At 35.9% G+C, this 13826-nt stretch overlaps 2 protein-coding genes across 4 annotated transcripts; one reads left to right on the top strand and one right to left on the bottom strand.

The window, feature by feature from the left end:
* Positions 1–1251: 1251 nt before the first annotated feature.
* On the top strand, positions 1252–8794 carry LOC117918838 (nucleolin 2). 3 transcript variants are annotated; one of them, XM_034835787.1, is made up of 19 exons: positions 1252–1414; positions 1537–1585; positions 1674–1873; positions 2598–2696; positions 2872–2967; positions 3155–3298; positions 3643–3771; positions 3950–4045; positions 4819–4917; positions 5005–5100; positions 5197–5310; positions 5781–5852; positions 5940–6031; positions 6108–6225; positions 6808–6896; positions 6985–7072; positions 7176–7267; positions 8006–8331; positions 8509–8794. In XM_034835787.1, exons 1-19 carry the CDS (start codon positions 1382–1384, stop codon positions 8535–8537), a joined length of 2061 nt encoding a protein of 686 aa, XP_034691678.1. In that variant the 5' UTR covers positions 1252–1381; the 3' UTR covers positions 8538–8794. The 3 variants fall into 3 exon arrangements, with proteins under 3 accessions (XP_034691678.1, XP_034691669.1, XP_034691660.1); XM_034835778.1 differs by having other exon boundaries at positions 2872–3024; positions 5200–5310; XM_034835769.1 differs by having other exon boundaries at positions 2872–3024.
* Positions 8795–9143: 349 nt separating this feature from the next.
* LOC117918884 (endoglucanase 5) lies at positions 9144–12464 on the bottom strand (the record flags this gene model as incomplete). The annotated part of the gene is made up of 11 exons (XM_034835851.1): positions 9144–9596; positions 9680–9718; positions 9827–9874; positions 9954–10287; positions 10371–10534; positions 10644–10767; positions 10984–11148; positions 11233–11319; positions 11492–11692; positions 11908–12120; positions 12231–12464. Coding segments are annotated over 11 exons (1899 nt in total), but the record flags the coding sequence as incomplete, so codon positions are not given.
* Positions 12465–13826: the final 1362 nt, after the last annotated feature.

Raw genomic sequence — 13826 nt, 5'->3', positions numbered from 1 at the left:
TTCAAGAAATATATATATATTTCTATATAGGAGGCACAGTAGAGTCAAAACTCATAATATATTAGTTATGATTTTTTTTAATAATTATGTATATTTTTTGAGTTTTAAATTATTTAAAAAAATGATTAAATCCATTAATAAATTCAATAAAAATTATCATTTAATTTGAAGTTCACTTTTATAGTGAAAAAAATCACAAAAATATAATGATGTACAAAAAAAATAATAGAGTCGTTATGAACTAGATTTTATTCATAAATTTATGGTATTAGTGAGTTTATTATTTACGTTTTAAATTATTTTAAAAATTTACTAAACTTTGTTAATAAATCTAACACATTAAGTTTTTTTTTTATTTATAGATTATTTACATAATTAAAAATAAATAAAAAATAATGATTTCATGTAGAAGAAAAACACTAGAATTGTTTTAAACCGAAATTAGTCCATAATAGATATTAAATAGTGTTGAATTTGAAGTTTATTTGCTTGTTAATATTATTGAGTTTCATTACCTTTTGTTTTAATTAAATCAGCTTTAAAGTTTTAAATTATTTTTGAAAATTAATAAAATTTATTTATAAAGTATACTTTGGTTTGAAATTTATTTCTTCAATTAAATTTTTTAAAAAGTTGAAATTTTTTTATAAAAGTGCTAGTAATTTAAAAGAATGTAGTATTTTATGATTTACAATATTCATAATAGATTGTGAAAAGAAAAAATAAATGATATTATGTTAATTTTATTTGTTTTTTAAAAGATTTATAAGTTTTCATTGTGTTTTTAATCGCTTTTAAAAATTGCTTTTTATTTTGTTTAAAAAAATTATTTTTAGATAACAATCACTAAATATTATTAGAAAATTATAAAAATAATTTTTTATTTTTAAAAACAAGGAAAATATTTTTAAATCAGACGGTCAAATAACCTTTAACTATTTTTATTTAAAATATTTCCATTTAAAATAATTTTCTATTATTTCTCACCCCCATTAACTATAATAAAGTTAAACAAATTTGTATCTAAAATAAATGAGGGTAAAAGACAGTTGTGGGGCTGCAATTTTTGTCCTAATGCCTCAAGGTTCAACGTCGGTCCAACCAGATGGCAGCGATCATAAAATGGACGATCGGGATCAAAACAATCGCATGATAAGAAACACCTACAATCGTAGAATATACAAACCCACGAATCGCGAAAACCCTAATTCTTCCAGAGCCAATAACTCTTAGTGTATATAAAACCCTACATACCACCACCTCTGCTCTTACCTCTCACTCTAAAACCCTAAAGGTCTCTTTTTTATTAGGGTTAGGGTTTTGCAGCTCTTCGCAGCCTTCTTCAGAACCCTAGAAGAAAGATCAGCTCGTTATCGGTCAAATGGGAAAGTCCAGCAAGAAATCGACCCCCAAAGTACATTTCTTTCTCTCTCTCTCTGTTATGATGCATACAGTCTCTCTATTTGTCGAGTCTCATACAATCTGAAATTTATTGATTTTATGGTTTTCGATTGCTTTTCCTTTATTTCTTTTCAGGTTGATGCAACTCCCGTTGTTACTCCACCATCCAAACCTACCAAAAAAGGTTTGTTAGAAGTATTTTTGATGTCCCAGTGCTCTCTCTCTCTCTCTCTCTTGTTGTTTAGGGTGGCTCTGACTATTTTGGTATATAGGTAAGAGGCAAGCTGAAGATTCGATAGAGAAGGTGGTGAGCGCGAAGAAGCAGAAAAAAGGTAATGGGGTGGAGCAGGTCGTACAGAAGCAGAAGGTCGAAGTGAAAAAACAACAGAAGGTGGAGACGAAGAAGAAGAAGAAAGAGGAGACTAGTAGCTCAGAGGACTTGACTTCATCCGATTCTGATGAAGAGCCAAAGGTTTATCATCATAAACCCGTTTTTTCATGTTTGTTTGTTGGGATTTAAATGGGTTTTTTCTCCTTCAAAAAGAGGCTGAAAGCTTTTGATGTGCGGTTCAATATCTAACCATGAATTCCAATGCAAATGTAGATATTGCTTTTTCAACAGGAATTGTTTTAGGGTTTTGGGTTTATAGAAGTTAAATTGAATTCTGAATATATATGAAGTTGACCGGACTGGATTTGATTGAGGAAACCAAGCATGACTCTAATTCACATGACACTTTCAAATCTTGCAAATTGGTCTTGATTCATCTTTTATTGTGTTAATTAAATGTGTCTATTTGGTGACTATGGTGTCTGGAGTTAAAATATTAAGAAAGCCTAACCAGCCTTTTCTTTTATGTTGTAATGCAGTTGGGTTTCCCAACATCTTTTAACTAAATTTTGGTAGAGTATGGTATTTATCTTCCCCATTTTTGTATGTATGTATGCATACATGCATGTGATAAAGCTCACAGGATGACATGAAAAATTAATGATTGCTGTTTAAGTAATAATGAGAGCTGTGTAATCATTTGGGGTGTATTATGATGCCCCGGATTGCTACGTACATATTGTGTTAGTATATTCTATATTAATTATTTGTTTTCACGATTTGAGGGTAATCATACCTGTTCTTTTTTAGAGCGAATGATGTAACTTGTTGTATAATGGGTTTACAATTTGTGAACTAGCCAAAGGCTACAACAGCCTCTAAGAAGGGAGCGATTGCGGCAAAACCACCTGCTAAAGTAACTGTTGAGGAATCTTCATCTGATGAGGAATCTTCATCTGACGAGGTGAGTGGTTTATAAAATAATTAAATATGCTTGTTTACTCTGTCATTGTACTGAATTAGTTATTCACAATACATCATTGCATATTCATCTTTTAATCAATTAGTGTTTCATAATGCATTATTGGACATTGCTGCATATATGTTTGATGTTATGATGTTTCACTATCTTGTGGCAGGAGCCTGATTCTAAAGTTGCTGTTCCTTCAAAGAAAAAACCTATATCTGCTTCTAAGAACGGCACTGCCGCTGGCCCAGTGGCTGCTGCAAAGAAGGTGAGTGACAGTTCAAGCTCTGACAGCAGTGATGATTCAGACTCGGATGAAGAAATCGTGAGTACTGCAAAATATTGAGTGTCTCAATTTATTTAAACGATCAAGGGAAATGAAACCATGTTGTTGTACAGCAATTTCAATTACTTAATCAATGACACTGATGCCTATGACTGATCGTAATGGACAGAAAGAAGCTAATAAGGTGAGCTCCCAACCAAAGAAATTACCAGCCACTGCCAAGGCTGCTAAGAATGGCTCTGTCGTGGCTCCCAAGAAGAAAGAAGAGTCAAGTGATAGTTCTGATTCAGATAGTAGTTCAGATGAGGAGGATGTGAGTGTCTGAACTTGAACTACTATTTCTATTTCATTGTTCTGATATTCTGTTGGAGTGGAGTTTCCTTCTTTTGGAAAATAGAAGAGCCAACTATTATTATTATAATATTAAGCATCATATTATGTTTTTTTTTTTTTTATATATTGGAAACTTATATTCAATTACATTTGTCTTGTACCACTTTAGAGCTGATTGTACGTGTTTTTTTTTCCTTTAATTGGTTGGCATTTGGCTTGTTTTTAGAGGCAATGTTTTTCGATTGCTGACTCAGTTTTGCAACTGCATCTCTTGTGATTGGAATCCTTCCAATCCCAAAACTGATATTTAATTGTTATATGTAGGAGAAGGCTTCAAAGGTTGCTTCTCAAGCTAAGAAGTTGCCACCTTCCAGCCAAAAGAATGTTCCAGTGGCGGCTCCTAAGAAAGCTGAGTCAAGTGATAGCTCTGATGAGAGTGATTCTGATGAAGAGGTCTGATGCCTATTTAAATATGTGCTGAGTTTCTGTTTCCTTCATGTTCTGCTGGTTTGAATTTGTTTTTTGTCTATTGTTGGATACGTGTTTTTTACTTGTGCCATGTAATTTCTTGCTCATTCTAGTATTGTATTATTATTATGTTTATTTTCTTACCCAAACTAATAATGTGCAGGAACCAACTGCTGCAAAGAATGTAGCTGCTGCAGCACCTAAAAAGAAAGTACAGTCTAGTGATAGTTCTTCTGAGACCTCTTCAGAGGAAGAAGAGGTGCGTTTTTCATCCTTCCACCTTCCTAGAGGAATGTTAGAGCAAGTAAACTGCTTCGTCCTGCTATTAAATGCTGATAAAGTAGTTGTTGATTAGTTCTGATTGATAATTTTAGCCAGAAGTATAGCTCTATGTTGGTGACTGTTATGTGTAGGCGACAATTTCTTGGCTCCATTTGCTAACAAGCAATAATAGATTGTTTATTCTTTGATAGTGTGTGAAATGTCTTAGTAATTAGATTGAATATGTGTATTGAGTAGAATCTTTGCACAAAGCAAGGTGCTGCCTAAAATAGAAGTTGAGATGGGCATGTGCACTTCTCTAGTGGTAGGGGATTAGTTTTTAAATATTTTTTTTGGGGCTCCATATATATATATATATATATATATATATATTTCTACAGCATAGTAAAACATTTGGCTAAATTTCAATAGGTTGTCTATCTCTGTTAAGCAAGTGTGCACGTGTGCACACACACACACATATAATTATCAAGCGTTGCTATTTTTTTTCAGCGATCATTAGTTCCATATTCCTGTAGTCTTGCATGATGTGCAGCTCATTTTGCTTTAGAGTATTCTGTACAATTTCACTTTTTATTGGCTCCCTAATTCCTTTTTAGAAGACACCAGCCTCTCCTTGTTTTGGTCCATTGATAGAAATTTTAGGCCACATGGTTGAGAATATAACTATATTCTTTTTATTTCTCAAAAATTCTGGCATCACCTTAGCTTGTCAAATTTGATGCTCTGCTCAATTCTGTGGATGTAGAGGAACCACAGAAAAAACCAGCACCTAAAGAAGATAGCAGTGAAGATGATAGTTCTGATGAAAGTGATGAAGAGCCTCAAAAGAAAAAGTTGAAAGTTCCGGTATCTATAAATTATTTACAAGTTCTTGTCATTTTGTCGCTTGTAATGTTTGTGAGGGGTCACCTTATGCAACATTTCATGCTGTAGGCTTCAGTTCCTTCTAATGCTGGAAAATCAAGCAGTAGCGAAGAGGAAAGCTCTGATTCAGAAGATGAGCCCTCAAAGATACCATTGCCAAAGAAGGTAAGGTGGTTCAAAATTTTTTGGGCAGATGAATTGATTTATAATATTATAGGTAGCGTAGGCCCCTGATGAAGTCGTACTGGTATCATACTAAAGCAGGCTACTCAAGTGTCAAAGAAAAGCAGCGGTCCTGAGGAGGATTCCTCAGAGGAGGATTCATCTGAGGAAGAAAGCGATGAGGGAGAGCCTTCCAAGACCCCAAAGAAGAATGTAAAGTTACCTCTTGAGCTGTATGATGGAAATTAGCACTGGAATGTTAACAGTTGCATGATTTTGTTTTGATTGTTTTCTGACAGAGTGGAGTGTGGACATTGCTATATCTTATTCTTAGGTGATGGTAATTAGGATAGCTGTCATGTGCCTGCAAGGATTGTTGCTGTGCTAGTTTTTACAGTTTCCACTTGGATTAGCCCTATGCCTTTGAACCCTTATAGGAGTAGGGCCTTGATACCCTGTGGTCATTAGAAAAAAATTAATGCAGATCTCCTGTGATGGTGTTAATAATCAAAATTTATTTGAGCTGTGGATCTGGTCCTTCAATAGCATAACATGCTTAATTTAAAAAGAGGAAGAAGAAGGGCTGTGCTTCAACTATAGATATTTTTTTGGTTCACATGAATGCCCATTCAATATAATATTCTCCAACTAACTGATTCTTGGAAATTTTTGTGACTGTACAGGGCACTGATGTGGAAATGGTAGATGCTGAAACACCTGCTAAGCAGACTGATTCAAAATCTGGGAAGAAAGCTGTAATTATCTTTTTATCCTGTTGTGGCCATTCTAATATCAGTTTGCTACTTGCACATGGATTAAATTAGTTATGAATTTTTATGCAGCCCAAAACCCCTGCCACTCCTCAAGTGGAGAGCACTGGAAGCAAGACACTGTTTGTTGGCAATCTATCTTTTAGTGTTCAAAAAGAGGATGTGTATGTCACTATGTATTCCCATAAGTCTTTAGGATTTTTCTTATGTGATCTTCAACTAGGGAATTTATTTCTGCAGGGAGCATTTCTTTAAAGATGCCGGTGAAGTTGTTGATGTCCGTTTCTCCTCAGATGCAGACGGGAGGTTCAAGGGCTTTGGTCATGTTGAGTTTGCTACTCCAGAAGCAGCACAGAAGGTATGCTTCTGCCCTGGCCCTTTCGTGGCTCCTTTAGATTGATAATATTAATGTCCTGTGATTATATTTGTCTCTAATAGGTGTTTTTGTACGGTAATTACATGGGGAAATGTAGTTGTGTTGTTAAGTATGTAGGATCACATGATTAGATCATATTAGGGTATTGATAAAACTTGACCCTGATGACTAACTGGGATTTTGGAATTCAAAAATGTTGGGTGTTAACTCCTATGTAATGTGAAGAGTTTTCACTGTAGTTCTATTTTTTTGTGCTACCTAGATGTTGACTTCCAAACAAAGAATTCTTTTATAATTTTATCATGTGAAAAGGATGTTGGCTCCCATAAATTAAACTGAAAGATACAGTTTTGAAAAATAATTAATGCATGTAAGAGATGCTATTGTCAAATAAATTTACAAGAGTATGTTGTTGCTTTTGTTAAGGTTATGGGTGGATGCTTTGGTTATCCTTGGCCCTCAAAGTTGTGATTGAGTCGTGTGTTCATGTTTTAAAAGTTGAGAACATTTTGAGGATTTTTGTATTCTCTTTATATTAAATTGCTTGTCATTGCAGCACAGAAGGCTCTCAAAATGAATGGTAAAGACTTGTTGGGTCGTGCTGTCAGACTTGATTTGGCCCGTGAAAGGGGCGCATATACTCCATATAGCGGGTATTTCTTGTCTCAATTCCTAATTATAATGTTATTTTCTTGTTAGGTTAACTGGATTCTTGAACTTTATTTTATGGCTATATTGCAGAAAAGAAAGCAATTCATTCCAAAAGGGAGGGAGTCAGGCACAGACGATATTTGTTCGGGGCTTTGATAAAAGCGGCGATGAGGACCAGGCAATCACATCGATTTCTTATTGTGATATTTATTTCTCTTGATTTTTTTACATTTAGAAGATTTGTGGTTGAATGTGTGCTAAATGCAAGTGCTGAGGACCAGGTTAGGAGCACCCTGGAAGAGTATTTTGGGTCTTGTGGGGATATTTCAAGGATTTCAATCCCTAAAGATTATGAATCTGGTTCTGTTAAGGGGTGTGTATTCTTGCTCTTTTACATCCAAAGCGTCTTGTCCTTGTCATATTGAAATAGATAAACAGATGATTTGTAATGCATTTAGTTTCGATCATGCTGTAAAACAAATTATTTTCCATTTTAGGTTGCTTCATATCTAAAGAAGAGTCTTTAATGGATGTGTATAGGTATTTAGAATAGCCCTATCTTGTTATTGTTTTCATATAAATATTCAATACCTTCATGATTATGATGTTGCTGGATACGCTCCACAAAAACATTTGGTTGGGCCATCTTGTTGGAATATATATTCTCATGGTTAAAGGTTGCTTAGTATCTAAAGAAGGGGTTGTGTAATTTCCAATTTTCAGAAAATCAGCCCCTTTATGGGAAAGTAGCATTACCTCGACTCTGTGACTCCCCAAGGTTTAGGAAATTCTTATGAAACTTATAGCCAGTTGATATATTTATTAATGTTTTATGAAATGGTAAAGTGTTATTCAAAACCACAAAGACTCCTTGTTTGGAGAAGCTGTAAAATAGATGAATTCACAAGATCATGGAGGTTAAACTATTTCAAGTATCTTGTAGGAATTGATGTTGGTGAATTTTGAGTGAAGTTGGTAATACGTACAGAGACCTTATATTTGAACTTTACCTTTAATCTATGTATTCTTTTATCTTGCAACTGACCTACTTGTCTGATTCAGTTTTATCATCCAAAGTATCAACTATAAATCCATCTAATATCTCTTGTAGGATTGCTTACATGGACTTCACAGATGGTGACAGCTTCAACAAAGCTCTTGAACTCAATGGAACAGAACTGGGAGGTTATACCTTGAATGTTGAAGAGGCAAAGCCCAGAGGTGATAGCCGTGATGGTGGTGGCAGAAGTGGTGGAAGGAGTGGTGGTAGAGATGGTGGTCGGTTTGGAGGTAGACGTGGAGGTGGACGAGGTGGTGGTGGGGACCGTTTTGGTGGTGGTGGTGGGGGCCGTTTTAGTGGTGGTGGGGGCCGTTTTGGCGGTGGTGGCAGAGGACGTGGAGGTTTTAATAAACCAAACATGGGTGCTGCTGGCACAGGTATGTCTTGTCTTTGTTTTATCCAATATTTTCCCCCACACCCTAAATATTACTCTTATGGGCAAACATCTCCATATTACACTAATGCTATTATTTCCCCCATCTCAATGACTTATTTGTAGCTGGTATGTATTTTATATTTCTAATGAATCTCAAATCTGTTGTAATATTGCACAGGTAAGAAGACAACTTTCAATGATGAGTAAGGCCTTAAGGGGGGATTTTGGAGATACAGAGTGCCGCCTCCTTCTATCTTCATATAGTAGTATCATTTTTGTTTGTTGACAATTTTTGTAAGATTTTGGTATTTGGTTTTAACTCTTTAAGAGGTGTTACTTTTGGCTTATTACCCCTCTGTGAAGTAGGCATTTGTTTCGTGGAATTACTGCATGACATCTATAGGTCACTGAGCATTACAATTTTATTTTTTTCTGGCAATAATATTTGCTACTTTATTTTTCTACATGCTTATATGGGCTCACAAACACCCAACTGGAAAGGAAAAAACTATAAATGTGATGGTGTTTCAGTTATACTCTTGTTTCACAGTTTTCAGAGATTCTTGCCAACCTTGCTGAATATGGTATAGAAATTCTCATTTCAGGTTCCATTCAAGTCACTTCAATGAAAAACTTTCTTACGTTTTAAAAAGCTATGTGGATTACATGGAAAAGATAACTTGCATGTAAATCCATTGCGGTGAGACCATTTAAATTGTTGTTGAAAGTTAATTGTCTTTGATTTCTTTTAGCCGTAACCCCACAAACAGGCTTCCTATGATAGAAAGCTCTGGGACTTTTTGAAAAATGTTGTTTTCAAGATAAATTTATCTTCAATTAAGTTTACTGTTGAACTGAAAATTATAATCAGCAAACTACAAACTTGGGGAATTTAATAGTATGTATAGGAAGAACTGAAAATTTTCTTTAGTCTTATCTGTCTGCATCTGAATTTGAAATTCCTCTGATGAGATGCTTAATGGTAGCTAAGAACTGAAACCTTGGCTTGGGGGCCTCCTTGAACATAAACAAAACTGCTTTGTGATCCAGGCTGTAGTACTTTCAGCCATTGTGGGAGCTCATAGGTGTTCTTCTCTTGACATGGGTTAAGGCCCCATAGGGTTCCCGAAAGGTTTTCAATTGCCAACTTGAGGTCTGTAATTGGCTTTTGGGACTTGTTCTTGATGATCACCTTATGCCTGTAGTAAGTTGTTCTTCCAATAGTCCATGTGTTGGTTATGGAATGAATGAATTCCACCGGGACATCTGCATAAATAACTTAATTATCTCAATAAATCTTCTACTTCCTCTCTATGTATAGTCGTTTTGTTTAATAACAATTTATTTACCTGATGTATTGGGTGCTGGTTTTTCCTTACCATAAGAACCTGCGAAATGAAGTGAGGCAGATGTAATGAGATTAAATCAGGAAAAACCCAGGTATCTTACTTTAAAATCATGTAGGACCGCAGATCAAGGATGAAATCTGGTCTTACTTGGTGTGTTTTGGTGATGGGGCGCAGGTGATTTTTGAGAATGGGAACCTGTAAACTTAGAATTTTAGTAGATGTGATTAGAATTTAAAGGGCTTTCCATTTTATTGAGTGTTAGATTAAAGCCAACCTGAAGTTCCTATTAGGTTCTGCAGCTTGGAGAAGAGGCCTACAAGAGGAGCACTGCCTGAAAGTGTTGGCTCAGTCTGCTCATAATTGGACCGGTCATCGGAGAATCCATCGTTCTTGTCGGGACCTCCCACAAGACCTCCATAAATAACATTAGGGTTTGCTTCAGGGCGATGGTACCATGACTCAAATCCCTCCACACATCCAACTGTAGAGTGGAGGACAGCTACAGAGGCAATGGAAGAACCTCTGTGGTGAGCATGGACTGGATACTTCTGTCCATAACCAACTAGGTAGCTCATGGACTTGGGATTTTTTCCCAGAATGTAGTCAGCCTTTGAATCAACCACATAAAGAAATCAGTATACAGAAGAGTTGATTTAAGTGAAAATGCTGTAAACAGATTTCTTGTATGCACCTGTGACTTTGCAAAATTGAGGAGCTCATAGGGTTGGACTTGGGCATCTGGGCATTTGAGTACAGCATTTTCAGCAGAGAGGTAATCAGAGTAGACAGCAAGAAGGAATGCAGCAGATGAGGCATACTGCATGTTGTTCCATTCATGCAAGTACACTAAGCCACCTGGTAAAAATGCCAAAGATCAAGAGAAAAAAAGGGGATTATTTTGAGGAAGTCCCAAGCCCAGCGAGATGATGGAAAGATTGTTAGCACTTCACTGATTGGTGCTAACCTGGAGTCAAGGGAACATTGTAGCCATCATTCTTCTGCAGACAAGCACATGCGAAGAAATCCGCCTTGGCCTGGTACTTATTCAGTGTTGAAGTGTACGCTCCACCGCGTCCCTCCATCAATACCTGCAAATTAGTATACAAAGTGCTATGATTTTCTTGGATTCAGATTTCCTAATTACTGAAAGGATTGGTGGGGTAGGACTTTTCCTGATGCTCTGTTTGGTAGCTGAGAAGATGGAGGAAAGAAAAGCTAATAACATTCCTAGCACTGAGCTTCTCTTCTAATGGTCTTGAAAGATAAAAATCATTCTTGAAGAGGTGATGAGAAAATGTAATTACCTTTGAAAGAAGAATCTGCACACCAGCGTATTTGTTGTCCCAAGAGAACTCTTTTACTGCCCATCCAGTTCCTCCCATAGAGACTGCATTATCCACTACATACTTCAAATAGTATTCATCGCCAGTAGCCCGGAAAAGCCAAGCAGCAGCCCACAGTAACTCATCCTTCACCAGAGAAGAAGTTGGTTTAGAAAATTAATACACAAGAAACAGCAAGAATTTGAGGAAAAACTCTGTTGTACTACTAACCGAGTAACCTGATGAAGTGTAGTACTGCCTAGCACACTGGATGGAATCATCATAGTGACCCCTGAATCTATCCGCAAATGAGAAAAGCTGCAATAGATCGACAATTATTTGTTAAAATTTCAGCTATTTTTCAACTTATTTAAGCATATTATACTCCGTCCCTATCTATTACTCTTTTTTCTTCCTTCAAGTTGCTAATAAGCCCCTGCATTCTTATCTTAACTAGAGACTATTCAAGTGGCTGCACAAAGGCCCTCACCTGCTTTCCATGAGCTAAGAGCAGACTGGAGTAGGAAGAGTTATAAAGCTTGAAAGCCATGGAGGCTGCAGCCATGGCAGCTGCAGTTTCACCAGCAAGATCAGAGCCTGGATGATTGGGGTCAAGTTTGTAAGCATTTCTAGGTGTCGTCATGTCCTCTGCGCGCTCCCAACAGTAGTGATCAGAGTCTCCATCCCCCACCTGAAATATTTCAGGCACCAAATCTCCATTACAAGGTGAATTCTACAAAATTGGTGATGTTGATGTTGATGGGGGCCATTCAATATATAAAAATATAGTTATATCTATGTACAGAAGTAAAAGAAAATAATATTGGTCTTGGCTTGAGGTTTCATCAAGAGCTTGGCCTATGAAATAGGTGACCAAACTCCTTCCTTAGTTCCCAAAAGTCTCACCTGTCCCCAGAGAACATCCGGCTCAGTATGTGCCTTGATGAAGTAATCAGTCCCCCATTTGATAGCAGCCAGTGTGTCTCCCATCTGGTTCAAGCCTGTGATCTCTTTCCTGTAATCGATGGCTCCCCATGAAAGCATGGTCACTGTAAAAGCCATTGGCAGCCCAAACTTCACATGGTCTCCGGCATCATAGTACCCTCCCACCAAGTCCACCTAATTCAAAACCCCATGAGAACCCTACTAAGAACACAAACAAACAACCAAACAAACAAAAGAAACTCCATTGATATAAAGAGAAAGACACCACTCAAGAGCCTCCTCACCCCTTGAAGAAGCCCATCACGGAGTCCCGAATCCCCCCGCCACTTGACTCTCTGGTTCACCGGCAGCTTCCCTGACCTCTGTGCCTCAAAAAACATCAAGCTCTTCTCCATGGCATCACCATAGTTGAAGCTTGCCCCAGCTGTTGCCTCCAGGGCAAACAGTCCCAAGAAATGGCTAGAACCAAGCAATGAGTGAAGCTCCTCTCCATGATTGAGACCCAATTCAGCTACTGATCATCAACAGCCTGATTTGCTGTTCTTGAGTTGCATGGATGATTATATAGGAAGAATCAATAGAGTTTGAGAGTTGATTTTCTAATAGTAGTTGGTGGTGGTGGTGGTAGCCTTCACGTTGTTATCATATGGTTCCCACGTTGTATTGTTATCTATTGCTTGATTTTTGCATACATTGTATCATGGTGAAGCACCCGTTTGGTATTATTCACTTAGTGGCATGGCTGATGGCTTGACTTCTCATCCTAACCGTCCATCATGCATACATTTTTCTATCCACAGATTGGTAACCAACCTCAGACTTGTGTGACGTGGGGTGTTAATTGAATTAAATGTTTGTCCTTCGAATATTGGTATTATAAAAATTTAATTAAATACCTTTTTCATATAAGTGGAAAAATATTTGTACATGAAAACTATTATTTTTTAGTTAAAATCATCCAAAAAAAAACATACAAAGTCTTAGATTGTCTAAACCTTTGACTTGAAGAAAAGTCAACCGTCCTAAAATTTCATGTTGATTTCATCTCTACGCATATCACTAACATCTATGTTTTTTTTGTACTTAAAAAGGTAAAATGTAAAGTAAACAATAAAATAAAATATGAAAAAAATATACAAATAAAATATGGAAGTGCAAATGAAAATAAGAGTTATATAAAATGTAAGATACACTTTGGTTCATTTGTTTTTGTTTTAATTTTTATTTTAAAAATATTTTATAATGGTATGCTATCTTATTTTCCATATGTTGATATTTATATATTTATTTTTATTTAAAATTATTATTATTTTTAGTTAGGTTTGGGTGTCCAAGTAGGCTAATTTGACTCGATCTAATAAATGAGAGAAATAAGGAGAGCGGTTCGTGAGAGTTTAAACTATCAAAAAACTGTCACTATTAAGTTTTTTTTCTCTCTCTTAGAGCACGGTCTCTCCTTAAAAAGCACTAGAGAGAGAGAAATACGTCTTTTTTTTTCTTTTCTGCTTGAATACAAAAAAAAAAAACATACATTCTTCTTTCTAAAGAAAAAAAAGTTATTTTTAAAAATTTTTCTTGTTTTTTTATGTGAAAATGAAGGTTAAAACTTTTGTGCTATGAGAAAAAAAAAATGGTTTTCGTAGTTCTATTAATGACTTGAGGTGAGAAAATTGATTAATAAAATAATTAATCAAGATTTTTGGACATTTCAAAAGGTAATCTGAAAACCTTACTTTTCATCAATTTTGCTATGACATATTCCACTCCCTTGTGGTATAGATAATGTCTTTATTGAGATTGTTGTAACTAAGTAAACTTAATGTTTTGATCTTTCCATGGGGTTGAAAGAATTTTGGATCATGATCAATTTTTCTACGTAG

The sequence above is a fragment of the Vitis riparia genome, chromosome 1 (genome assembly GCF_004353265.1).
Source record: "Vitis riparia cultivar Riparia Gloire de Montpellier isolate 1030 chromosome 1, EGFV_Vit.rip_1.0, whole genome shotgun sequence".
Lineage (NCBI taxonomy): Eukaryota > Viridiplantae > Streptophyta > Magnoliopsida > Vitales > Vitaceae > Vitis > Vitis riparia.
This window is presented reverse-complemented; position numbering and strand designations above follow the sequence as displayed.

Coding starts and splice junctions, on each gene's coding strand:
- LOC117918838 (XM_034835769.1), top strand. CDS start 1,382: ATGGGAAAGTCCAGCAAGAAATCGACCCCCAAA. Junction 6,226..6,807: donor CTCCAGAAGCAGCACAGAAG/GTATGCTTCTGC, acceptor GCAGCACAGAAG/GCTCTCAAAATGAATGGTAA. Junction 8,332..8,508: donor CATGGGTGCTGCTGGCACAG/GTATGTCTTGTC, acceptor AATATTGCACAG/GTAAGAAGACAACTTTCAAT.